The sequence below is a fragment of the Ochotona curzoniae genome, unplaced genomic scaffold (assembly GCF_017591425.1).
Source record: "Ochotona curzoniae isolate NIBS_2020 unplaced genomic scaffold, NIBS_Ocur_1.0 scaffold_4506, whole genome shotgun sequence".
Taxonomy (NCBI): Eukaryota; Metazoa; Chordata; class Mammalia; order Lagomorpha; family Ochotonidae; genus Ochotona; species Ochotona curzoniae.
The window spans coordinates 38,307,403-38,335,361 of NW_024467119.1; the positions used below are offsets into that span (position 1 = coordinate 38,307,403).

General features: G+C 40.2%; 1 protein-coding gene across 3 annotated transcripts; it reads right to left on the bottom strand.

Annotated features, from left to right (window-relative positions):
• Positions 1-928: 928 nt before the first annotated feature.
• TRMT10A (tRNA methyltransferase 10A) lies at positions 929-14,136 on the bottom strand. Of its 3 annotated transcripts, XM_040967153.1 has the most exons (9): positions 14,020-14,136; positions 13,248-13,460; positions 8,622-8,816; positions 7,347-7,509; positions 6,880-6,951; positions 5,186-5,260; positions 2,917-3,066; positions 1,680-1,785; positions 929-1,227 (listed from the first exon to the last, which is right to left on the bottom strand). In XM_040967153.1, exons 3-9 carry the CDS (start codon positions 8,804-8,806, stop codon positions 959-961), a joined length of 1,020 nt encoding a protein of 339 aa, XP_040823087.1. In that variant the 5' UTR covers positions 8,807-8,816; positions 13,248-13,460; positions 14,020-14,136; the 3' UTR covers positions 929-958. The 3 variants fall into 3 exon arrangements, with proteins under 3 accessions (XP_040823087.1, XP_040823086.1, XP_040823088.1); XM_040967152.1 differs by lacking the exon at positions 13,248-13,460; XM_040967154.1 differs by lacking the exon at positions 5,186-5,260 and having other exon boundaries at positions 13,248-14,136.
• Between the last annotated feature and the right edge of the window lie 13,823 nt (positions 14,137-27,959).

A 27,959-nucleotide genomic window follows, 5' to 3' on the forward strand; every position in this document is an offset into this window, starting at 1 on the left:
GCTGTGGACAAACAGACGCAAATATGATGATATGCATATCTCCATTCATGTGTCATTATTTAAGAAACACACATGCTCCTTAAATATTATTATTATTATATAAGAAGCTGAACCACATTTAAACTTTATTCACTTTAAGAGCCAATAAATACTCTGTGGTAAAAAAAAATATATACATAGAAAGAAAAAGTAGCTGTTAAGAGCTATTTCATTTTAAATTCAGGTAAAGACAAAATTGTTCCCTCAAAAGTAGCAGCTTTATAAAATAATCTAGCCTTCAAAAACTAAATTTTGTATTCAAAATAATTTATCAGCATAATAGGAATTCAAAAGAGGTATTAAAGAGATCCTATTACTTCAGAACTATGAGAGGGCATCACAAAGGAGAAACATACATGGTTTCTGTAACCCAAAAGAAATAAATTCCTCTGTCTACCAAGCTGATGCTTCTTAAAATATTTTTTCAAAACTAAACATAAAAACCTGCACACAAAGGGCAACCTCCCATACAGAGCACCCTGGTAGACTCACAGGACATCTATGAATTCCTGCCCCCACACGCAAGGAGTAAAAGCTTAGGAAAACAATGTTAAGAACACAAACTAAGAAACTTACAGGAAGTAAAGAACTTTAGACCATGCTAAAGACTGCAGTCCCAGCAAATCCAAGAGAATGCAGGCATGCTGATTACCTAACATTCTCCAGAAACTCCTGAATCTTAAAAACAAACAAACAAACAAACAAACAAACAAAAAACTCATATCTAAGTCTTGTTTTGCAAGAGCTGCAAAAAACAAAATTCTTATAGAGCTTAAGGAACTTTATACTATCATTTAACTTACAAAATTTTTAAGTTTGCAACAGAAATGAGAAAATAAAATTTTCTTTCAATTTAAACATCCTATGAAGTGTTTCACTTTTTCTTAACTTTTCCCTTAAGCTAAAAGATCAGGTAGCATCAGTGTGGTGCAGCACTCATTGGAGACTCAGAGCTGGTTTCCTTATCCTGTTTTTCTTCTGTATTGGGTAAATCTAGTTCATTTCTGCCATCCTCTCCTTCACTGGAATCACTGTCCCATCCACCTTCAGCCTGGGCAGACTGCTCGCCATGGGAAGAACTTTCACAGGTTCTATCTGTAGGAACAGCGCCTTTCCTTTGGGGTAAGATAGTAAAAAATGCTTCTTGCCAATCTCTTGATTCCAGGTATTCCAGAATAATCTCAAACACTGTAACAAAAACAAACTCCATTCATTTCTTAGCCAAGTTCATTGCTGTTTCAGACTGCCTTTTAGATTACCTTTGCGTTAAGAATGCAAGTTTGCCCTAATAATATTCTTCCCCCAAATAAGCTCTTAATTGCATTTTCTTAGCAAACTTTGTAAATAGCCTTGCATGTATAGGAAAAAAGAACAGGATGGAAACATAACAAAAAGCTAATAAAAAGTATCTCTGACCAATGAGATAGAAGTTAAAATTGTTAAGCATTTTGTACATTTGCAAAAAATGTTCTAAAATATGCATTAATCATTACTATCATATAAATATTATAAATTATTCTTTTTTATAGTTGTGTCCCTGGCAAGGTATATTATTTCCTATTTCTCCAAATCTGAAATGAAATATTCTTTTTCATAGTGCACACTTGGGGCCATTTTTAGTTTACGACCTTACAGCTTACCATGATTAACTGCCAAAACTTTCCGACTATTCATCTTCACAAAATGTCCAAGGGGGAGCTGTGCATGATCGATTCCATAATCTGATGCTTGTTTATATGTGATTCCCTACAACACATGGAAAATCAAATTACTTTTTAAAGTCTCTGACAGTTTAATTAATTCTTAGAAAAGAATTGTAGTTCAAAGCTTATGACTGAGAAAAGGAGAGAGAGGGGGAGAGAAACAGAGGGGGACACCATTTAACTGCTCTTTTGGAAACGTTCTCCTGACAATAGGTTTAGTCAGAGCGCTTCCAATGCTTGTTTTAACCTCCTCAATTTACAAATGAGGAAACCAAACAAATTTTATTTCTTGCCCTGTTTCAAAGATCCTTTAGTGGCAAAACCACCAAAAAAACTGTCTCACCTGCTTCCTGACTCCAATCTTTTTATCCTTTTACCTCACCATTTTACTTTGACTTAAAACAGTCAAAGCAAATTTCTAAAGAATCACTATAACAAACATAAAACCATTTCAAATACATAAAACTAAGAGTCACAAATAGCAAACAAATAAAATTAAAAAAAATTTTTTTAAACTATCCATTACTGTTATTTTTCCACTTCTGACAAAGAAATTTTGAATAGGAATTTCAGCTCTTTTTACAATCACAAACCTTGATGCCTATGCCTATCCAGGACCAAAATGGACACAAGAGAGTTTACAAGAGAGAAAAATCTCAATTTCCAAGCCAGTAGCTTATACATTCAAATAATAATTACAGATTTTAAGATTTCAGATGTTTTCAAAACAATATATATTTTTTTAGTTTATGGAAACATACACATAAGAAGAACATTTTGGTTTTTTCTTTTCTCATCAAAAACAGAATTTTTCTCAAGAATAGAGAAGGCTAAGAGATCACTACACTATTCAACCAGTGGCTATGTGCAACTGCTTAAATTTCAACCGACTGCAACTGTTCTAAAAAATACAAGATTATATTGCCTTTTAGAACGTGCACTTCTCTAATTTTCATCCAAGTGAGGATATGAGATTGGAAGAAGAAAAAAGTACAAACAAAACAGCATCCTATGGGAATTGTATATTTTAAAAGTTTGTAAATTTCATCTTCTGTCAACAGGTGACTGAAACATAGTAGGCACTCAAGAAGGATGAGCTATCATTAGTATTGCTACTATCAGAGAGCTGGAATATCAATAAATTCAAACAACTGCAAAAGTGAAAAAACAGTACCTTGTGATGGTTGTGATCTACTAGTCCTCCAATCACGTAAGCCTTTGATTCATCTAATTCCTTCAGTATGTTAGGTGAATCTGATGTCAGATAAATCAAGTCTTCTTTCTTTATGAGCTCAGTATAGTGTTCTGGTTTGATTTGGATATCCTTTAAGATACAGAATGTCAGTAATTAACAAATCCATCCAAAAATCTGAAATAAGGCTTGAAAAATTGTGAAAATGTATTCATGTTATTCAGAATCCAAGGCTTCAATCTGTTATCAGTTCATAGCTCAATTATTTATACAACTTCCTAATTTCTTTTCCTGTCTCTGGCCTCAGACCCTTCCAACCTCTACTCTCAAACCCTGACAGTGGACTCACTTTCTAAAACACAAATTTCAAGGTTTCCTTGGTTGTTTGTTTTTCTGGAGGATAAAATTCACACTTCTTAACTTCATAACTCTTCCTTGACAAGGAGACTACCTTTCTAATCTTATCTCTTTTCAAACAAAACCAGCATATCTTTGTTCCCATTGTTCTCTAGCCAAACTTCTCCAATTACTTTCTCTCTATAAATATGAATCATCAAAAGGGAAATGCTGACAGATTTTATTATTCCCATGCTTTTCCTTCTGTAATGCTACATTTATGAAAACTAGTTTGCAGTCAGGATTTTGCAAACATACTAATTATATAAAAGGATATAGATCACCAGGCTCAAATGACATTTATCCAATAATTTTTAAGGAAATGAAGAATAAAACAGACTCACTAAAAATCAATTACTTATTAATAAATAACCATATAGTACTTATATACTTAATGAAGACCCCAAGAGGGATGTGAAACAATTATGAAACCAGTGAATCTCACTCTCCCTAGAAAGCTGATGGAACAATTAATAAATCTAAGTCACAACAATAGTATGCCTATTCCGTCACACTTACTTCTCAGTAAAGCAGACATGCTATATTAGCATTTACAAATGCAAAAATCCCTTCAAAATGTTTCATTTGCAAAAAGTATAAAACTAGTGCCTGTGAGAGGGAGTTTGTCACTTTGAGAACTGACTCTGAGAAAAGAAAAAAAAAGTGTAAAAATAATCGCAAACTTCTCTGAGTAAGACAGAATTCCTCCAGGATTGTATTAAAGCCAATCTATTTAGTCATCTTTACCAATGACTGAGAACAATTTGGTTCAATAGGAAAAAAAAACTATCAACCACATATATAATTTTGAACTACTTACCAACCAGATTTTATAACATGAAATTAATTTTAATAATATATTAACACAGTATGCCACATATGGTATCATTTCAAATATTTTTAAAATTATCCAGGGAGGTTTACAGAAAAGGATTATTTATTTGGAAGGCAGAGCATCAGAGAGAGACAGGCAGACAGATATTAATAGGAAGCCAGATCAATACCACAGTAGCTAGAACTTGCGTTTGTGTTCTAAAACAGCATACCAGCATGCTGCAAGACACACCTACTTAACCTCATGTACCAAAACACTAATCCCAGGGAAAGAATGTTATATCCTCTCTCTTATTCCCTCCCCCACTCTCTCTCTCTTGTTTGGATACTAAGTTTGTGAAATTTATTATGTATTTCACATTTACAGCACCTCTAAATTCACCATTCAGACTATACTATAGAAGTCTAATTTTAAACAGTGCAGATTTAGAAGAATACAGGCACACTTCTGAATTTTAGTGTAAAGGTATGTACTTAATATATGTAGTTAGTTCACTAGGAAGAAACTATACAAGCAACTTTAAAATTCTTTTTGTATTAGAAAAAAACATGTTACAGGAGCTGGCACTGTGGCTTCAATCTGCTGCTTGCAGCACTGTCATCCCACATTGGTACCAGTTTGAGTCACAGATGCCCCACTTCTCATACAGCTCCCTGCTAATGCACCTGGGAAAGCAGTGGAAGATGGCCCACACACTTAGGCCCCTGATAAAGGGGAGACCCAGATGAAGCTCCTGGCTCGTGGATTCCAACCAGCCCAACTCTGGCTATTGTGGCCATTTGGACAGCAAACCAGCAGATAGAAGATCTCTACCTCTTCCTCCCTGTAACACTTAACTTTCAAATAAATCTTGAAAAACAAGGTATAAAATGGTGATAAGAATGTTAAGATTTAATGGAAGCAAGCACAAACACTTTTCTCTATTAAGAGTTCAAAGACTGCTATATTTCAAGAATTTAGATTAAAAGTGTACTTTAAGAAGCAAAAACCACTTAGAAATTGAGAAGCTGTCTTAATTACCTTCCAGTTGACCCATCCTTTGTCATTTTCATCCATATTCTTTTTCAGCTGGCCTCCATGGCTTGTTAAGTAAAACTGGTAGGTATACAAAAACAGCAAGTGACCATTTAAATTCAGTACTTTCTCTCACACTCATCTGATCAGCAATAAAATATACAACATTTTAATTCTATTTTATCTACAAAAATAATTCATGGGATGCTGCTGAGCACTAAATCTGGGGTAGGTTAGATCTGTTTGGAGTCATGAACCTCATAATCTACTAACTTCAACATTTCAATTACATTTTCATCCAACTTGTCTCAAATAATCATAATCTGCCTCTCCAGTAACGTTCACATCTCTGTAAACTTTATGCTTCCATGTTAAGTTTCTGGTATATCTTTTTTTCTTTTTCTTAATTGACATATAAAAACTGCACATTTTTATGTTACTGGATATCATGTTATGCTTCAATAACTATTCTTTTTTTTTTTTTGTTCTGCCACCTCTGCTATTTTCTTATCAATCTAAAACCTTCCTAGTTTTCTTTGACTCTAAACTCTGATCCCAGGTAAAACTGTGGCTTACAACCCCAGGGTACACTGGAGAAGAGGTTCTTGTGCCTGCTACTATATTTCCTATTCAGCTCCCAATTAATGACCTGGGGAAAGCAGTAGAAAATGCCCAAGGGTTTGGGCCCTTGCCACCCACATTGGAGATCTGGAAGAGGCCCTGAATCATGGCTTTGGCCTGGTCTACCCCTGGTTGCTGTGGCAAACTCGGGAATGACCCAGAAGATGGGAGATTTCTCTTTGTCCCTCCTCCTCTCTCTATAACTCTTTCAAATAAATAAATCTTAAAAACAAACAAAAAAGCAGCTCCTTGTTCTTAGTTTCAGCATTAATTTTTAGGTCACCTGGAATTTACACACACACGAAAAATAATAGCACTCAATTTATTAATTTTCACAAATCATTCCCTCTCCCAGCTTAAGAAATATCTTTTAAAATTATCAGTTACTCAAAACTAAGTTCCTTTACACGTGCACCTACTCTAATGAAGAGCCACAGAGGTAAATTGGCTGTGTGAACAAGGCTGTGAAGGGTCTCTGACATGTGAAAACAGGTGCCATTTCATCTTTTTTTTTGAAGATTTATTTATTTATTGGAAAGTCAAATATACAGAGAGGAGGAGAGACAGAGAGGAAGATCTTCCATCCGATGATTCACTCCCCAAGTGAACGCGATGGCCGATGCTATGCCATCCTAAGCCAGGATCCGGGAACTTCTTCTGGGTCTCCCACGCGGGTGCAGGGTCCCAAAGCTTTGGGCTGTCCTCGACTGCTTTCCCTAAGCAGGGAGCTGGATGGGAAGTGGAGCTGCCGGGATAGGAACTGGCGCCTATATGGGATCCCGGGGCGTTCAAGGTGAGGACTTTAGCCGTTAGGCCACACTGCCGGGCCCCATCTTTTTTTTTTTTTTTAATATAACAACATTATTACAGTTTATTTCACAGTTTCAAATTCACAAAATAGAATCTGTAAGGTAGTAATACAAAGAGTTCTCATACATCCCTCATCCCATTTCTTTTCTTAATGAAAACATTTTTTCAAATAGTCAGCAAACAAGTGTATCCGTGACACTCTTCCAAAGATAGCTGGAATTAAAATATAAAATAGGGAATTAGAGTCTGTCTTAAATTCTCAGTCATACCTGCACAGGGTGTGGGGCACGCCGGTTTTCTGCGTAACATCGCTGAATCTGCTTATGAAGCTTTTTAATGTCCTATAACAGAGTGCAAGTTTAAAGCAGAGTTAATGAAATAATCTATGGCCATTCCATGATCTTTAGGAACAGCATAAGCAGAGGGAGATCAGTGCAAATTCATCTGAGTAACTTTCATTTGCTTTCCTTACATCCTAATAAAATTACTCTGTTAAAATTCTGCAAATGAAATATCAGATTTTTTTATCCATGTAAAATGCTAGATCATACAAATACCTCGTAAGAAACAACAAAACTCTTGCAGAGTCATAGGATTACTATTTTCATGCCTTGACAAAAACGTGCTTTAAGATGCACTTTAATACGTAATGTTCTATGGAAGTGTTACAATAAATTATAACAAGAATTATTCAACCTAGCTCCCCTACAGGAGGTTTCTGAGTGATTCACTATACCTTTAATACCATCAAGTCATCAAAGCTACAGTCAATTACAAGGCGGAGTGTGCTGTTAACAGCAGGTCTTCGCACACGTTTTCTGTCACTTCCATCAGAGTTTGAGTCCAGTTGACACTGTCGCTCCAATTTTTTTCTCTTGCGTTTTTCTTTCCGCTTTTGTCTGAAATTGGAAATTAACATCACTTATTTCAAATATTCACAAGATACTTCCAAAAAGACAAAGGAATAATTACTTTTGTAAAATCAAGTTCAATCACACGATACTGTCAATTCTATGAGTCAAAAATGGTCAAATGTTAGCAATTTTATATAGACCATCTAGTCCATGAAAGTTGTAGATAGGAATAACAAAGTTTACAGAAACAATGTAAAGCTTTCTATCTAGAGCTTTCACCAGCCCTAAGAAAATCTCATTGTTAACACACTACACCATTTTCATACAAAATTTTTATAGTGAAAAGTTCAAAAAAAACAAAACACACACGTTTTCTCTAATCCATAGCAACTATAGTTTATTATACAATGACAATTATCATCTAACTACTTTTCCTGCATTTTTTCTAGCAAAATAAATATTAGGCCAAAACTTGGTGTTTCTGAGTCAGTTATTTTGAATCAGTATCTAGGACACAAACACTAACTAAATCCCTGCTATGGTTTGGCCACAGTTTGAACCCAGAGGTTTGCATGTTGTGTTGGCAGCTTGATTCCCTGGATGGGGGTTCTGGGGTGTGATGGACTTTACAAGCAAGGTTCTGTGGGTGCTCTCCGGCAGCATGTCCTTAGAAGAGATTATGGGAACCTCATCTGGCTCAAGTTTCCTACTTTGTGATATGGTCTCTCCTTCCACATGCTTTCCCATCATGGCCATCTGCCAGGGCCTGATGCAGCCAAGGAATAACCAAGCAAAATACATCACGCTGTCTGGATCTTCAGCCTCCATAACTATGAGCTAAATTAACCTATTCCCTTCATAAAATTGGCTTACGCATTCTGTTACACTGACAAGAAAAAAAAATAGATTAATATCCTGAGGTTGTTGTTTAAAAACTATGCTGCTATTCACAAATTTTGAGTGAGAAAACGTGTTGCGTGTCAGTTTGTTCACACTGCTAAAAACAATTCAAAGCCTACACAGGGCTAACAAGTTAGCTCATGATATACCTGACCCCAATGTTATTAATACAGCTACTCAATTTTTCAGAATACCACACCAAATCAGACATTCCATACTTCTCAACAGGCAGAGCAGAAATACTTTGGCACACATACTTGCGGAGCTCTCTCTGTTCCTCCCACTGCTTCTGTTTTATTAGCTTCTTCATTTGTCGTTTCGACATTGATTCAGCTCCTTCACCTGATCTTGGCTTCTGGCTCTCCTCTTGACCTTCACTTAAGTCTTCCTTTCTTTCCACACTAGAAGTCTCAATAAATGCTGGTGACATTTCACATGACATTTTGGTGCCTCTGAAAAATTCAAGAGCAACTTCTGACAAACAACTAATTAATGAGACACAAAAAAGTAATAACTAACAGAGATTACTAAAGACCACATGGTTTCAAGTAACTTAGGTAATGTTTTATTTCCAAATGAGCTATGGGGGAAATTTTTTTAAATATTCAGATTTTCTGAAATAGGAATTTTGAGAGTAAGTGTAAGCATACTTTACATAAAAAAAACCCCTCCAATTAGAAAAGAGTGAAATGCAACATTCTGTAATGAAAGGTTAAAGTGGATCTTCAGAAAAGCCAAAAGGTTCACCTACTACTATAAAAAGAATTCACGGGCCCGGCGTGGTGGCGCAAGTGGTTAAGGTCCTCGCCTTGCACGCCCAGGAGCCCATATGGGCGCCGGTTCTGTTCCGGCAGCCCCTCTTCCCTTCCAGCTCCCTGCCTGTGGCCCGGGAAAGCAGTCGAGGACGGCCCAAAGCTTTGGGACCCTGCACCCGCATGGGAGACCCAGAAGAGTCTCCTGGCTTCGGATCGGCATAGCATCAACCGTTGCGCTCACTTGGGGAGTGAATCATGGGACGGAAGATCTTCCTCTCTGTCTCTCCTCTCTGTATATCCGCCTTTCCAATAAAAAAATAATAAATCTTTAAAAAAAAAAAAAAAAGAATTCACAATGGGTGAAAAAAAAAATCTGCCATTTTATGTTACAGGCAGAATCTTGTCTATCACAAATTACATTTAAGTACATCATGAAAAGATATTTTTTCAAACTTATGATCAGTGCACAGTGACCTCTATTTGCAAATTCTATGGGATATTCAAAAACCATGGCCTGATTTTAAGTTTCTTAATTTTCCTGAGTCATCTGCCAGCTTCTGTTTCCCTGCCACTCTGCTGAGACTGTACTCCTCTCAGGTGCACTCTCCGCCTAGCCCCCTTGGACATGCTAACACACTGCAAACTGGGGGAAGCCGGTGACAAGTCATTGTTTTCCCTTACTACCTGAAATTTTGGGTTATTACCTCTAAATAATCACCTCTGAAGAGATTTCTCTAGTCCCTATTAATAATGCAAATCCCGTCTCACATGTCCATTTTGATTTCCTGAGTCTAGTGTCTGAAACAAAACCTCATTCTCCTCCGTACCAAGCTCCCATCCTTCCAGGTGTTAGAAGCTATGCTCTACAAGAAAACCCCACACTTTAAATAGTAGGAAACAAACCTTCACTGACTATAATAATCTAAGCCATAGTCTTACTGTAGGATTCTTGCTTTCTTTTCCAACAGGACACATAAGGATAACTAAGCAAACTTAGAAAGTTCACCAAATTTGAGAGAAAAGAAATCTTACAAAGTGCTTTAGAGGCAGCAGCAAAAAGCAATGGCATCTTAAAGTTCACAAAATTTCCAGGAAGAGGAAATGGTCATTTAGTAAGCTGGGTAAGAGTTCACAAGTGTTCCCATTCTGAGAGGAACGCTGCCTAGAAACAACATGTCAGCCTGAGTTTATGCTGAAACCCCATGGGGCAGACAGGATGTCTACTTCTGCTGAGCATGACACTGCCGGGACCACTGTGGCTGGCGATCCATGCTTGCTTATTACATACTGATAGAGCAAATAAGTCACCTTATTAGGTACAAGGAATTTTTTCAGGGCTGGTGCTGTGGCACAGCACAGTAAGTCACCACCCTCAGTGCCAGCATCCCACACGGGCCACAGTTCCACTTCTAATCCAGCTTCCTGGTAATGTATCTGGGAATGCAACAGAAATGCCTAGGCCCCTGCAACAACATTGGATATACAGATGAAGCTCCTGGCTCCCAGCTTTAACGAGGTCAAGCCCTGGGCGTTGTGGCCATTTGGGGAATGAACCAGTAAATAGAAGATCTTTCTCTCTTTCTTTTTCTGCTCTATAATTCTAAATCTAAAATGAATAATGTATTTTCAAAAGCAATAAAAGTAGAAATATCAAACCTTTACTGTCATACCTACTCTAATTTTATCCTTACATAACCCATGACATGAATATTATCCTTGCCTGAAAAAATTAGGTTTATCTTCACACACAGTGAGGGTAAATAACTTCCCTATAATCCAAAATGACTAAATCACTCCTAAGAAACAAGGAACCCAGAACAAATCTAGCACAAGCAATATACTCAAAATATGTAGTAGAATAAACAATGAAGTGACAGAGTTAGGATTAACTGTAGATATGAATTTAGTACCTCCCCCAACCCAAAATGATAGAATGGGCAGCAGAGGAGGGCTTATGCAGAGTGCGGAAGTGCTGTGTTGTTTCAAGCCTGCTGGCAGAAGGTTCTGGCAATCAGAAGTAGAGACTAAAACCTAAGAAAGAAAAATTTAAATTTTTCCTATCACTAAATTTACATTTTAAATTTATTGCTATGTGACTAACTTTAAAAATCCCAACACACTTCCTAGAGATATTTGCCCAAAGCTGGTGTCATGGGGCAGCCTGTCTCAGAACACATGGTAGCCATAGATGAAATTAAAAAAGGAGAAACAAACAAACAAAAAGCACAGTGTCTCAAACCAGAAACAAGAAGTGGGCAGACAGTGTACCTGCTGGATCTGCCGGGCAAAGGCAGCTTTTACATTTCTTCAACTCTAATAAAAAGGAAATAATGTAAGGCAGGGAATGAGAGATAGATATACTGAGACCAGCAGTGGGTGGGCCTGCATGTTCCATGACCACAGGTCATAAGAAACTAAGTTTGATAAGCCAGAAGGCAGTAGATACAGACTTTCTGTCACAATCCTAGGTAACCATGAAAAGATGTATGAACTTAAAAAACTACCCAGCTACAATCTGAACTAGACACATGAGATCTGCAAGGTACTGAAACATAAAACTGGATCCTGGCTGAGAATAATCACAGAACCCTGTGGATACAAACCAGCTGTAGAAAGACATGATTAGGGATGGGGAGGCAATAATCGCCTTCAAGATGAATCTAAAACAAGACCCATGAAAAAGATCCCCCACGACAACTAAGACATAAAGACTTCAAATGTCAACAGATGAGACAAACTCTAGACAACTTTGAGTCCAAGGGACACGTGATGAATTACAAGATTGCCTGACAACCTGACTCAGGACACAGAGGAATAATGGAGAAGCAGTTAAGACTGCAATACAGAAGAATGATATTACCCACTTTCACCCTGTAGCCCTTGACCCTTTGTACCCTAATCAACTAAGATTATTAAAATAAATTAACGAGAGAAAAAGACTGCAATACAGGATGAGAGAGACATAAGCCAGAAACTAACCAGTACTAAGGTGTACCTTTGTACTCACAGATTACACAAGTCTGCAAGTGTTGGGGGTAGGGAGGTGTTTAAGAAGATGGAGATAGGGTTAATTCAGCAAAAAATGTAAGAAAATACATTTTAAGAATATAGACCATGATCCCCAGGCTTTATATTTACTTTCTGTACTCAGTGATTTGAATAAAAGTCATCAGTGCATGTATCCAGAAAGTCTAGTGACCTTCTCAAACTTAATACAATACTCACAGGAAACAAAGGACTCTCTTCAGCAAACACTCCAGGAGAGCACAATTCCATTTATCATAAGCATCAGTTCCAGCTAGTTCCTTACTTAAATACTCCAAGTGTGGATTCGCTCTATAATGTGAACATTTTTAAAGCTAAGTGATGTGCTATATCTTGTGAGCACCAGGGGGAGCGTTTGCTCTTCCTAAGAAGTCCCGGTAAATTTAACTCTCCCTGTCACAGTACAGCTGTCTTTAAACAGCGTGCAAACACAGGAAAAGGCAATGAGCTAGTCAACATCAGCACCACGACTATTTTAAAACTACTCCCAGTTACAAGACACACCACACCAAGAGAATTCTTTTGAGCTTTAAATGAAGGTAGATACACTGAAACGAACAGCAAAAAAAAAAAAAAAAAAAGAAAGAAAAGAAAATGCAAGCTTGATAATAAACTGCTGCTTGCAGCACATATTCCATACAAAGATATTCTCAACTCTCACTGCCTACACAACAGATACTTCATTGAGTACTAACTTCTTAGGGTTACCTGTTAAGCGATCTGGCATTTTATTAAGTACACTCTCTTTCTGATGATCTCACTAACGGGCTGTAATTTAGGAAGTCTCCATGTCACGGCGTTTGTCCTCTTCCCTCACATATGCTGAGGCTCACAATGTATTTTCACTCACTAAACACGAGCTTCACATATACTTAAGAATGCAATTTTAAAGAGAAATTCCAACTTAGCAACGGTGGGCTTTGTTTTAATGTGTGGTTCATTCACAGGTACCGAGTATCAGATGGGCTCACAAGACTAAGAACTGGTGAAAGGAATGTGTAAAAACCTCCCTCACTCCCCTGGAACGGTTTAGAAAAACTGCACGAGTTTTATCACAGGGTATGAACAGTTTTGTTGACTTACTTCACTTACTTTTCTTTCCAGAAAGTTCCAAAGGGAGGTAGGCATGCCTGCTGAGCCCAATTAATGACTTGAGAGCGACAGTGAAGGACTTATCCTTCACAAAATGAAGTCAGGGAAACCCACAGCAGCCAAAGCTCCAGGGGTGGCATGAGAGGGGCTAAGTGCTTTGTGCATGTTTTCTTGAGAAAAAAGAACGTTACCATTTTTACAGCTCTGTAATAAAATATAAGAAATGAAAACGGTTCTAAAACCCTTCGCTTTTGAGTTCAGAGGATTTCAATGTACTCAACACTTCAACTTCCTTAAAGTGGTCCCCGCCATGCGGGCCCTTGCGCCTCGGCCACGTTCCCCCAAAAAATCAGCATGGAGACGTGGCATCGTCCTGCAGAGCCCAGACGTAGTCCTTTACAGAACCCAGTCCACACTAAGGGCCCCATGCTTGAGGCACACGCCCTGAAACGCCCACCCCGGGGGGCCTGCGCCCCATCGCCATCTCCCTCCCAGGCCGCGGCCTGGCCGGCCCGCGGATGCGCTCGGGAGGCGGGACTTAGGCGGCAGCCAGCCAGTCAGAGCGCGGCCCCAGGGCTCGGGCGCACACACTCCGACGCCACTTCCGACCGCAGGAGACAAGCTAGGGGCACTGCCACGATCCCACTCCCCTTTCCCCCGGAAGCCCTCGCTGCCAAGGGAAGGCAGCATGGCGGGCGCGCCCGAGGCCTACAAAAGCTATCAAAGAACAGCCGAGCACCAGCGGCAATTCCAGGACATTTACCGAGCTGGAGTGCTGTTAAAGAAGGCAGGGCCCGCGGAGAACGCCTTTCTTGAATGTTCCTGGACACGGTGCAGGAGTCGTCCCTTGGAAACTTCAACTCCCAGAGGCGGGGGCGTGGTGGAGGCTGTGGAGGCGGCTGCGCTTTGCGTCATCGGCGTGCGCCAGCTGCGGACGTGCTGGGCGGAAGGGGCGGGACTTGGAAGGGACAGGTCTGGAGTTTAGGAGTGGCAGTTAGTGTGAGTGGCGATCCGAGAGGTAATTGTGGGCTGTGGGCACGGATTCGTCTATATGTAGCCCCCCGTTGCGAGGGGGCTAAGATAACCCTTAATAAAAATATAAAGTGGGAAATAAGAAAGACGCTTTAGTGATAAACGGAAGGCAGCTCGAGTAAATTATTCGGGAAAATGTTACCAGTATTACCTATCCTTACAACACTGAAGTGGAAAATATTTAAAAACGGAGTCAAGTTCACAGCAAAGTGAGTTTACGTATAGGATTTCTAAACCGTTTTGAAATGGCTTAGGTAGCATAATCATAGGCTTTACTCTCCATTCATTGCTCTTCTCTTGCTGTTTCGCAAAATGTCAGGTGACATTTCATTGTTTATGCTGCCTGACCTTATATAATCTCTTTGCTATATTTAAACCAAGACAACTCAGAGAAATTAAACACAAGCCAATAGGTTGTCCTTTCCTACTTATTTTTATTATTTTGCCCCCACTGTAATAAATGCTTATTGCAGGACTAGAGGGTTAACAATGAGATTTGATTATTTTAGAAGATAGCTTTTGAGTATGGAAACTTACCTGAAGTATATTATGTTTGAAGCCTTTGAGCATGTTAAAAGATTTCAGAGAATAGAAAATCAAATTGAGAATGTGGGGTTTTCTAAATGAGTTCTAATTTCCTTGAATTTAAATTGTAAAAAAAAAAAAAAAAGTCATTCAATTGCATTAAACCCTTAAGTCGCATTTGAAAAACTTCCAGCTGTCACATTGCTGTGGCCTCTCTTCTCGAATCTAAAGTTCTCTGGACGTTGGCAGTGAAGCCTGGATCCATTTCTGATCTGTTAGTAGGACATCTTTTTTCAGCTGCCTCCATATCAGGGCAGTGAGTAGCAGAGTGAGGATTAGTAATTGGATATGTAGCCCTTTACATGTAGGTCGTTAAATTCAGGCTGGCATCGTGATGTGCCAGGCCTTTTGACAGCTGTTCAGTTGCCCCTATGGGATATGTTTTATAAATAATTAGGTATTTCTTCAGAAATAATACCAGGCATCCCTAGATATTTAAAACAAGGTGTTTTTTTTTTTTAAGTCTTCATATTTTTGAGAGTGATGCCAGTTCATTTTTTTTACATAACCATTTAACTTTGTAATCACATGGTGCGTAACCTAAAGATTCTAGAATTAATCCAAAGTAAACAGTGAAAAAGTACTAGGAAAAAAATCAGTTTAACCTAAGACTGGAGTATGAATTGAAGCAAATGAAATATACAAATTGTTTACATGACATAATCTTTTCACTGATTTGTGTAAATTTTGCACATTTATCACATTCCATTCCTGGTTTTTTTTTTTCTTTTATCTGAAGGTGGTATGAAGATGATTAATCTGGATCATTGTTCTTGAGGAATTGCAAGCCTCGTCAGAGAGCGGAAAGTCAATGCTAAATAACATGTAATGTAATTGAGGTTCCTTAACGTGGAAAAGAGGCCCTAAGTGTCCTTTGAAGCAACGAGTCTAGTTTCAGAGACCGGATGATTTTGCTTCATTTTGGAGAGTAGGCGGAGGTTTTGGATGTCAGGAAGGCAACAAGTTAAACTGTTGGGGACAATGAAAGCAAAGACCTAAGCATGTCACAGTTCCCACACGTGACTGAAAAGCTGTGGGTAGGAGGAGAATGATTAAGGGAATGTAATTCTGTTATTCTGGTTACTTAGGGAAGGTAGTGTAAGTGCAAGAAAATTAATTTAGGAAAAATAGGTTTGGTTACAGATTTAAGAATCATATTTATAGTTTAAGGTAAGGTAAGAGGTCATGTGTGGGTTACAAACCTGTGATGTCTGTAAGGATTAGAAGTTAACAAATGAGAGCTGAGAGGAAGGTGTCAGCAAATCTGAGAGTGCATTTCCATCTGAATTGGTAATGTTCCAAGTAAGGAGGTGAACCTAATGGTACAAGTGGTACAAGATCGCTCTCTTTTTTTTTTTTTTGAAGAACAGTCAGAAACTTGAGTTTGTTTGTTAAGTGTTTTATTCCTTAATTTTTATTTGAAAGAGATTTACAGAGACAAGGAGATACACAGAAAGAAATGCCATCTGCTGGTTCTCTCCCCAGATGGCTGTAGCAGCTGGAACTGAACCAGTCTGAAGCCAGGAATCCAGAGCTTCTTCTAGGTCCCCCACGCCAGTGCAGGGTCCCAAGGCTTAGGACTGTCCTCTGCTGCTCTCCCAGACCACAAGCAGGGAGTTTGATGGGAAAGTGAAACAGCCAGAACACAAACCAGCGTGCACATGGAATGCTAGAACTGCAAGGTGGAGAATTAGCTAGTTGAGCTGTTGTGCTGGCTCCTTGTGTAGTCTTTTAAACATTGGCAATCATTTGCCCTTCTTAAATTCTAAGCAGCCATTAAAAGCAATAGCATAGTCTTTTAACAACAACAAAATAAAAAATAAATAAATGAGTTCTAAGCAGCCATTAGAGAAAAGCATATGGAAGTTTCTAAGGAAATTAAAAATTGATCTATCATCCAATCCAGCAATTTCTCTTCTGGGCATACACCCAAAGGAAATGAATCACTGCCTTGGAAAGATAGCTGTGGTCCTTCGGACACTGTGACTTGATTCACAATAGCCACCATATGGAAACAACCTAAGTGTCCATTGACAGTTTAATAGATAAAGCTTGTGTTATGTATATAAAATAGAATATTCTTCAGCCCTACAAAGGACAAAGTTTCTGCTGTTTGCAACGTGCCATAGCTTAAAGGATACTTTTCTAAGAAAATCCAAGCACAGAAAAAGGAGATGTTGCATGTTCTCATTTGTATTGATGTTTTTGTAAAAAACAAGTGTGATACACAGAGATTGAGAACAAAATAATTATTAGGATTAGAGATGGGAGCATGAAGAGAGAGAATGTGGATTTGTTGAGCAAAGGATATGAAGTAACAAACTGAAGGATGAACAAGTCTAGAGACCTAATGTGGAACCTGAGGGTTATAGGTCATTCTGCTAATGACATTTGTGTGTGCTGAATTACTAGATTCTAGCCATTGATGCCAAATAAAATTGGATATATATGTTAGATGACAGAAGTGTTAATGTGTGTCACCATGACAACATGCTTACTGTCTAAATGTATTCCTAGTATCATGTTGTGTATCTTAACTGTATGCAATAATACATGTACTAAAAATCAGAAATGGTGTTTGAGTTGGTCACCAATAGATAAATACCAAGCAGGCTAAAGAAAATGCTTATGGGCCACATTTGGATAGTGGACAGCCAGGTTACTAAGTAGAGCGGTAGATGATGAAGTAAGAAGGGACCTCCAGGGGCCCAGCACAGTAGCCTTAATGGCTAAACTCCCCACGTTGCATGTGCCAGGACCCCATATGGGTGCCAGTTTTAATCCAAGCATTCCCGCTTCCCATCTAGCTCCCTACTTGTGGCCTGGGAACATAGTCAAGGCCTTGGGATCCTGCACCCACATGGGAGACCCGGAAAAGGGTCCTAGCTCCTGGCTTCAGATCAGATCAGCTCGAGGTATTGCAGCTGCTTGGGGAGTGAATCATCAGATGGAAGATCTTCCTCTCTGTATATCTGACTTTCCAATAAATAAATAAAAGAAAAAAAAAGGACCTGAAGGCAGAACTCCCCCACGTGTTTGGATTTATGACTTTGGACAATCATTACAAATGTCTCTGTTTCAAACCTAAATTCTGTGTTTCAGTCTTAGATTGCCCATAAGCAAGAGGGGACTAGGAAGGCGTGGGGTGAGAGTAACATGAGCACTTTTGTTTTCATACTGAGCAAAAACAATTCAGTTTTTAATTTATTGTTACTTGAGAAACAGGAAAAATCAGATCTCTGAAGCACTGGTTTGCTCCCTAAATGCCACAACGGCCCAAGTGGGGCCAGGACAAATTCAGGAGCCAGAAACTCATTCCTAGTCACTAGAGACTCAGTGACCTGAGCTGTTACTTGTTGCCTCCCAGGGCCTGCATTAGTAGGAAGCTAGAATAAGGAACTCGAGCTGGGCATTGTGCTTACATACTCCGTTGGGAATGTGGGCATCTTAACCAGGCTCATAACTAGTAGGTGAAATTAGTTCCCACTTGGACAATTTTTGTTGTTGAAAGAGAGAAATGTTATTTGTAGTATTGAAATACATTTTTTACAAAGTCCACAAACTCCCCAAATAAGCATTGAAAAAGTGTTTAACTTTTTCCAGTGACCAATACTTAAATAAATGAATATGTTCTGGAATTTTAAGGATCCAAAAGAAATGTGGTTGTAGATTTGATTTTAAAAATAAGGGTGGGGATGATTTACATTATCTAATGTTAAATGTGCTAGTTTTTCTGTTAGATTTAATGGTAATCCTAGAAATTTATTTTCTTTGATAGTGGGGTTCCTAAGAATAGTTCTTCTTATAGTGCTTTGTAACACTAGAGAACTCAAAGGTATATTTTGGGGTTTTGTTTTGTTTTAAAACCAGCATAACAATAGATGTGGATGTGCAGGCACAAAAGTCAAACATGGTTGACTGAGTGCATACACTCAGCTTTCCAGCCCTTTTAAGTAGACCTTTATCCACAGGAATTGTAGTTTTTGACACTTGAAACTTTTAATCTTTGGGGATTATGATTTTGGGAGTTTTTAGCTTTAGAGATTTTTAGTCTTAAGGGATCTTTAGTGACTTTGATTTTGAGGAATTTCAACTTTGAAGATCATAGCATTCAAGGTATTTCTCAGGATTACAATTGGCATCGATAGTATGTACCTCTAGTATGAAAATGACGCTTTGCCTGTGTGGTCTTGCTCTTCCCAACTTGTTTCTCCAATCAAAACATGATAAAGCTAGCACAAGAATTCTTGTGGAGGAGCAACTTACAAATAATCAGCCAATGCTTCTGAGGGTGAAGAGGAACCTTAGGATACCCAAGAGCTAATTCCAGTACCTCATAGATGGATACAGATTGAAAAGATGAGTTAAAATCAGGGAGCCTAAAGAAGATAGGGATATTAGTTACTGATATTGGTAACATTAGGGATTATTTAGGTATGCCTGCATGCATGCTGCATGAGAAATCCATACTATCAACAGTTCTACTATACAGGTAAAACTGTTACACACAATGAAGATTTAAAAAACAAGATGGAATGTGGTGGCCAGCTCTATGGTGTACTGGGTAAAGGAAGAGTGAGAGGTAGAACCAGCATCCCAGATGGGTGCTGGTTCAGGTCCCAGCTGCTCTACTTCCAACCCAGCTCCATGTACTTTCGACAGCTCACCCATGCCAGAGACCCAGATCAAGCTCCTAGGTATTGGGCTTGGCCCATTCCTGCCCTAGCTATTGTGGACACAATGGAGACTGAAGCAACAAACAAAAGATTCTCTCTCCCTGTTAATGTTTCTGTTTCTGTCTCTCTAATTCTACCTTCCAATTAATTAAAAAAATAATAAACCACATGCAGTGTGACAAAATATAAGCTGGAATTCTGTCTCTAGGGAAATACTGTTTTCAGTGAACATTTTAATCCTTTTCTGGGCTCATATGAGAATGTATGGGTCTAAATTTAACTGAAAAGATCTTAAACTGTATCTGCTGTTTGACAGATGACTCTAATAAAGTATGACAAATATGTATAAGCACACATGTATTATTTTTTGAGTGGCTTCATGTTAAATTAATGTATCTTAATTTATTGAACCAATCGTCATGGAGCAAACATTGTGCCATCAACTTTTCTTTATGCCACAAAGAAAGGTCTTGTGATGCCATTTTTAAAAATACATTAGTCTTGGGACCTATATTCTTTGATTAAGCTTGAGATGCCTACATCCGTTTATTGGAGTGCTGGTTTAACTCCTGGCTGCTCTGCTTCAGATCAAGCTCTTTGCCACTATCCCTAGGAAGCAGTAGGTAATGGCTCCAGTGCCTGGGTTCCTGCCACCTGCTTGGGAAATACAGCTGGAATTCTGGCTTCTACCTTCCCTCTGACTCCGCCCTGGCTGTAGTGAAATTCGGGCAGTGAAAGGCAGAGTTACAGAGAAAAAAATATGTATCTTCCATCTGCTTGTTCACTTTCTTAGATGACCACAACAGCCAGGTTTGGGCCAGACCAAAGCCAGGAGCCGCAAAATTCATCCTTGTCTCTCCTACATGTGTTGCCAAAAAGGAATGTGGACCGTATTCATCACTGCCTTCCCAGGCACATTGGCAGGAAGCTGGACTAGAAGTAGAGCATCTGGGACATGAACTCTGGTGTTTTGACAACAGATGCAGATGAGTAAGCTTGAACCTATGGCTATATGATTGTTGCAGATAGGAAAAAAAATGACTCTTTAAACATGCCAATGAACAGTTCCTAAAACCTATGAATGTCTGCCAAGATGGTATATGATATCAAAGTTTTGAGTCAGCTGACCTTGAGATAAAAAAAAATTAGGGGATCTGTTTAATCACAGTATTGATAAAGTGAAATAACAAACAGAAAAATTTATCAGAGTGATGTAATATGAGAAGGACTCAATCCACTCTGGAAGGTGGAGAGACATGGCACAAGCCAGTGAAAACAGACAGCTTAAAGAAGCTGGAAAAGGCAGGGAGATTGATGTTCCTGTGCAACATAGAGAAAGTATTCCACCTTCCAAACACTGATTGTAGCCCAGTATGACCAGTGTAAGAATTTTGGCTTTCAGGACCATAACATGAGACCCTTGGTGTTAGAAGCACTCATTTTGTGGTGACTTTGTTACAGCAGCTATAGAAAACTGTTAGAGTGGCTTCCAATAGTCCTGGGAAATTTTTCAAGTAATCTCTTCAAACACCCTTACCCCACTCATGCTCTGTAGTTTCTTGACCTCTTATTAGTGTTTTCTGTCTTCTTATTTTAGTGACTGCTTAAATTGATTGATTTCTGCTTGTATTGACATGCACATCTGCATATGAATTTTCTACTCTGTTCTTGCCTCTTCCAGAGATGATTCTAAGCAGATTTATCTTGGGTACAGGACTTAGTAGTGAAAGAGTGATCATTTGAGTGTGGATGGGATGCTCTACTCTGAGAAATTCCCATCAAGAGTGATCCAGAGGTTTGCCCCAAGAGAGAGGCAAGCCTAAACAACACCCGCAGCTGTGGTCTGTGGTGAAAGGAGAGCTCACCCCATTCTCAGCCTCTTCTGTGAGGTCATGCTTTCACGTGAGTGAAACTCTGGGAATTTAATGGGACCTCCATGGGGAATTTAATATCCAGTTATCCTGGCATCTCCCAGATAAGATAAAGGGAATCCTAGGAAGGTGTCATCTCTCACTCGTGGATCAAGACATACTTGGGTGTGAGGATTCTGTCTCAATGAGACTAAGCTGGAGGCTAGCCTATTAATATTAAATCACTGGGTCTGGTGCAGTGGCTCAGTGGGTAAGTCCTTATCTTGCAAGCACCAGAATCCCATATGGGTGCCTGTTTGTGTCTTGGCCGCTCCACTTCCCTTCTAATTCCATACTTACAGCCCAGGAAAGCAGTAGAGGATGGCTCAAAGCGTTGGGACCCTACACCCATGTGGGAGACCCAGAAGAAGTTTCTGCTTTGGAGCTGCTTAGCTCTGTCCACTGTTGCCATTTGGGGAGTGAACCAGCAGACAGAAGATCTTCCTGTCTGTCTTCTACATAAATGTAAGCTGCCTTTCCAATAAAAAAAAAAAATCTTAAAAAAAATCGTATCACCACCTCAAATAAAATAGTTGTACCTATATAATGATTATTTATGAAGTATAATTATGTCCCATGCTACAGAATTTCAGAATTTTGAAGGAAAATTGTATTTCTGTTTATATTCATGTATTTTAGAATCTGCAAATTTTTAAATTTTAGAGATTTTTTTAGATCCAAATTTATAATTTTCTTTATGGTAAGCTGCTGAAAGAGCTTTATCAATTCTCTTGTTTAAATGCTGGCAACTCAGGTTTTTTTTGTTTGGTTTTGTTTTGTTTTTTGTGGCCAACTGAAAATTCTCCCAGGGTAGCTAGCATGATCCATGAGCATTTTATGGTGGTTGTCAAGTACTTCATGGCATGCATGAAAAGTAAAGTTTGTCTGATGATTCTGTTTAGGAAAATTACTATCTTCATTGTAGTCTTACATTCCAAATGGCTCGCATATAAGTCTCAAGCTTATTTTTGTGAAAGGAAGAAATTTTTTTTCAGATAACTTTGAAGCATACCTTTTAAAGTTTTGTATTTACAATTTTGCTTTTGCATTAAGAGAGTCATAGTAGCATAGAATAACTTTGCCTATATGGATTACACGGTGGCATTATTTTACCCAAGAGGCTTTTGTGTTTTCTTTTCATCACCCATGCGTTGGCTATTCATTGGAGTGTTTTTCTACTCCATGGTGTCATAATTTTGTTTTGTTTTTGTTGTTCTAATTCATACTGGTTGTTGGCCATATTTTGTGGCTTCTCACTTAAGGGAATGTCTAGTGATGGAGTAGTAGAAACGACCATACCCAGATGTGGGGATACAATGCAATATGAATCCCTGCTTCCAAATAAAAGATGGACTTCCAGTTAAACTGTTGGACATGTCTAGGCAATTCGGGATGCTGGACTGTCTGACATTGTCTGTACCTGCAATGCTGAGGCACGCTTAAATAACAGACTGATGGAATTATAACTCCTTATGAAGGACTATACTGTTGTAATAACATGGGGAAAATCAATTGGGGGATAAGAATGGGTGGTTGTTTGAAATCCCACACTATGGAATTGTACCATAAAATTCAAAAATTCAAAGTAAAATTTAAAAAAATAGCTGTAGCCTAACAAATAGGATTTTTCTGAAAAACATTACCATATTATAGTGCTCTTTATTTGAAAGAGAAAAAAAAAGAGATTGACCTTTTACATAGTAGCCCACTCCCTTCATGCTTAGAATAACTGGAACTGAGCCAAGCCCAAGCCAGGATCCCAGATCTCAGTGTGAGCCTTCCAGGTGAGTCAGAAGGACGTGAGGATTTAAGCCATCACCTGCACATTAGCAGGAAGCTGGAATGGAATCAGGGCTCAGACTTGCACACAGGCACTCTGCTAGGGGTAGGATGAGAGTCCCAAACCATGTCTCACCTGTTGTGCCCAACAGCTGTCTTTCCTTCAGTTTTCTTTTGGGATTGCTTTAAAAATGGTAATTCGTTAGTAGAAATGAAAATGATATTAGATTTTAAAGTATTATGACTGTTTAGCAATATGTTTAAATTTCTTTCTAAAGGATTTTTTTTTTGTAAGTGCCATGCTTTTTAAATACACAGAAGTGTTCTGAGGTTATAAACATGCTTTTTCTTTTTTTTTTTTTTTTTTTTCTCCCCAGCTATCACTATCCTGAATTACTGTATCTGTTAGGGTGGTGTATTTCCTTCCAAATGGAAGTAGGGTGAAGGCGTTTATCTTTTAATCCATGAAAAAAGTTAACTCCTTACAACCTGACATTCAACAGAAACATATCTGTACTTTGGAATTAGTCATTCATCTTTGTTTCACAGTCTCTATCACCACAAAATGGTAACATAGCAAGTATTTTACATCATGTGCTACCAAAGAAATTTTATGGCAGTAGCTCTATGCTGCTTGATTTTAACCTAACATGTTCAACTTTTCCTGCTTGAACATATACTTTTTTTTTTAAAAAATCAAGCTTTCCACCATAGCACCCATAAAATATTGTGATGGGCTTATTAAAATTTCATGTCATCTGTAAAAAGTTGATTATCCCACCTACATTCCACCTCATTTTTTAAGCAGTGAAGATTATTGAATCTAGATTTTAAGGTTTATTTTCCTGTGTTTATTTATTTATTTTTTTATTATTCTTGATGATGTTTATGTATTTGATCAGAGTGGGAAGGGTTGAGGATTAGAGGAAAGTGGGTGAGACCATTGTTTCTAAATTTTCCTTTTCTTCTGTTTCTGGGGGAAGTGGGAACACTAGGTGAGAAGACGCACCCAGCTTCCCAGCCACCCCAGTACCCAGGGATGGGAAATGGCCATCCATTGTCATCCTAGGGTCCCCAATGTGGAGCATGCTCTGAAGATTCTGCTCAGATGGTTTCAATAGTTCTAAAATGTCGTTGGTCTTGCCAATCCAAGGATGAGGAAATCCTTCCAAGTTGCCTTTTCTGACAAAGTCCACCCCAGAGTCTCTATTCACCCATATATTTCTGTCAATGGTAGGCTGGGGGTAGTTAACCAATTTGTTCTGCTGTCCTTTCTCTACTATGGTACCAGGTGTCCTCTGCCATCCCCAATGGACTGCCATATCCTCCATGTGTACCTGGGCATGTTGTCCACTGCTTTGTCTAAGCCACTGAAGAGGCCATGCATTTCATGGTCAAACCACAGATCTTGTGGTTCTTGCTATGGTTGGAGTTCTGGGTCCAGTGGTTCAGCTGGGGTGGGGGGAGGTGGGAGGAAATCCCCAATGCAACCTCGTGTAAAGTGATCCTAGACCTGACTCTTGTGTGTACTGGGTCCAGCTCAATCTGTTACCCACATTAGCCTACACACACATTAGTAGTTGTAATTGCTGGGTCAATTCTCTCTCCAGCCCCGTCTGTTACATAAACCAAAGGATACTATAGCCCAGCCCAGCCATGCCCACCAAGCACTCAGTGCACACATACACCAGCCGGACCTTCAGCCTAGTCGGAGCAACCCCCAGTATTCTCCACTGGGCCTGTCTCCAACACTGGTTCCTGTGTTTGCCAGTATGTGCAGTAGAACTGGTCTGTCCCATACCCCATTCAGCTCTCATACAAATCAGTGGGCGTTACAGCCTTGCTCAACGCAAGCAAAACTACTATGTTTTCCACACTTACGCCAACAGATATAAGTCTAGCCAAGCCCACCCCCAGCCTTGGTTTTCATGCTCACCATTGTGAGTTGCATCCCATCAGAGAGGTGCCCTTCTGGGCCCACTCCCAGTTCTAGATCTTGCATTTTCCAGCTGGTTCTGCAGTCTAGCTTGACAGCACTTGCCAGCTAATGCTGCAGCAAAGCACAACCAGCTTGTACCCACTCTGGCTGATGCATGCACCAGTGGACATGGCCACTTACCCCAACCTGGCTCTCCCCCAACCTAGTTCAGATGCAGGCCAATAGTGCTGTAGCCTTGCCCAGCCTGGTCTGCCCTGGTTCTAGTATTCATGAAGGGAGCAGTGCCCCAGCAGGAGGACCCCAACCCTGGGTTTTTTCTATTTTTACTGAACCTTTTTTTTTGAAATTTTATTTTCTTCTTAATATTTTTTACATAGAGGGATGCATACCCACGTGGGCCTCTGATTAAAGTGGGGAGGGTCAGGTATGGAGGAAGATGGGTGGGACAAATGTTGAATTTTTTTCCTCATATGTATGTCCACAGGAGAGGAGGAGGAGGGATGCTGCTCCTTTCTATCAGACTACATTAGCAGCTGGGGATGGGGAGAAGGTCATTTGATGATGTCTTAAAGACCCTAGCATGGGGAAGAGTGTTTCAGTGGTGTTACTTAAGTGGCTTTGATAGTTGTGAGAAGTAGCTTTTATCGCACCTGGTTTGAGAAATTCTTCCCAAGGCCTATTGATTGACAAGTCTATGTTAGTGCATCCACAGACTCAGAAACATGCTGCAAAGCTTGGCCAGGAAAATTGTCCAACCTCTTTTGCTTTCTCTGATGAGGAAATTGATGTCCTCTGCTGGCCTAGATGAGCTGGCTGTCATGTTCCCCATGTGCATTTGGGTGTGCTGTCCACTACACAGACAGCAACTGAGGAGGCCCTTTCCCAATACATGCATTTCAAGGTCAGGCCACACATCCTGTGATTTTCCCTGTGGCCAAGGTCTGAGTTCAGTGGTCTAGTTGGGGCATTCCCCAAGAAACCTCAACTGTGGTGACCTCTGACTTGACTCTTGTGTGAACAAGCTAGTGCAGGGTCAGGTTCAGTCTATCACCTGAAGCAGCCAGTGCACATATGATGGATGCAGCTGTGTGGCCAATTCTACTCCAACCCCATATGTCACGTGAACCAGTGGGTGCTGTGGCCCAGCCCAGTCCAGCCCAGCCAGCCTTCCACAGACTCAGTCCTCATGTATACTAGCAGGTGCTACAACCTAGTCATGAAGACTCCCAGTAGCCTCCACAAGACCTGCTCCCAGCCCAGTTTTTGTGCATAGCAGCCTCTCCTACTGCTGCCTAACCTAGACCATCCAACATTCCATCCATCTTTCCTGCATATCCATGGAGTTGTGGCGGCTTAGCTCAACCTGACCTACCCCAACACTGGACCCTCAAGTACATCAGTGGGTGCCATTATTTTGTCCAGCCTGTCCCATTCTCAGCCCTGGTTCTTGTGCTCACCAGCAGTAGGTACAGCCTAGCACAGGAGTGCCCACAGTTTTCATGCCAGGCATTCTTTCAGCCCCAGATCTTGTACCTGCCAGAGGATACTGCAGTCCAACCCGATATGACTCACACCCAATCCCAGCACTTGCCAGCTGGTGCTACAGTGTAGCCTAGCAGGAAGGGGAGTTCCCCAAGTTTCCTTGCCAGGCTCACTCCCAGCAATGGATCTCCCTTGTGCCAACAGGTGTTGTCAAGATTGACATGACTGGCCTCCAGTCCTGGCACTCACCAGTGGGTACTATGGCCTAGCCTGACGCACATCCATTCTGGCTCTTGTGAACACTAGCAGGCCATCCCCAAACCCAGCCCACATACACGACAGTGGGTGCTATACCTTTGGCCAACCTGGTTCTCCCACTGCCTCTGCTCTTGCATTCCAGTGGGAGCTGCAGCCCAACAGGGGAGTCCACAGAGTTTCCCTATTAGTCCCGTTCCCAGCCTTGGATCTTTCATTTGCTGGCAGGTGTTTAAATAGTGGGTACACAGCATGTCCACAGCCTCAGCTCTTGCTGGTAGGTGTTTCAGACTAGCCAGCTGGGCATAGCTCACACCATGTCTTGAATCTCATGTATACCAGTGAGTGTTATGGCTTGACCCAGTCTGGCCTGTCTCCAGACATGGCCCACAAAAATTGTGAGGAATGCTGCAGACTTACCTGGCCTGACCCACCCACACTCTATCTCTGTGCTCCCCATTGAGAGTTGTGGCTTCGTACAGGCATTTCCCAAGTACCAAAGTAGACCTGCAGCCAGCCCTACATCCAATGCATGCTGTCAGGTGCAGCAGTATTGCTTGACATGTTGTGGCCTCAGTCGTTGCCTTTGCACGGGTGTGCAGGTACTGCAGCCTGGTCCAGCCTGGCCTCCTCTCAGCCCCAGCTCTCATGAGTGTTAGGTGGGTTTCTGTCAGGTGAGTTCCATTGTCTAGCCTTGCTTGGTCTATCACCACCACCCAGCTTTCCACACAAACTGACAGGTATTGCAGTCCCACAGAGGAAACCCCACAAGTCCCCTACAAAATCTGCACCCCACATCTGGTTCTCTTGTGTTCTGGTGGGTGCTATGGCCCAGCACGACTTGGCCCACCACCTGTTCTGACAATTGCAGGCATTACCCCTCAGCCCAACTTCTGTATGTGTCATCAGGCAGCAGGAGATGCTATCTAGCTCAGCCAATGTCTCTCATGTGGGTGGTTGCCTTGCCTGATCCAGACATGTCCTCCGGTTTCCCCCCTCTAAACTACTCTATCTCAACACCCTCATCTACCTGCCAGTGCAGCTG

Excerpts from the sequence above, each read along its gene's own strand:
- TRMT10A (XM_040967152.1), bottom strand. The coding sequence starts at position 8,806 with ATGTCATGTGAAATGTCACCAGCATTTATTGAGACTTCTAGTGTGGAA. Across the intron at positions 1,786-2,916 it reads TAGATCACAACCATCACAAG|GGAATCACATATAAACAAGC; the intron begins GTACTGTTTTTT and ends CATGTGTTGTAG. Across the intron at positions 1,228-1,679 it reads AGTTTTGGCAGTTAATCATG|TGTTTGAGATTATTCTGGAA; the intron begins GTAAGCTGTAAG and ends TTTTTGTTACAG.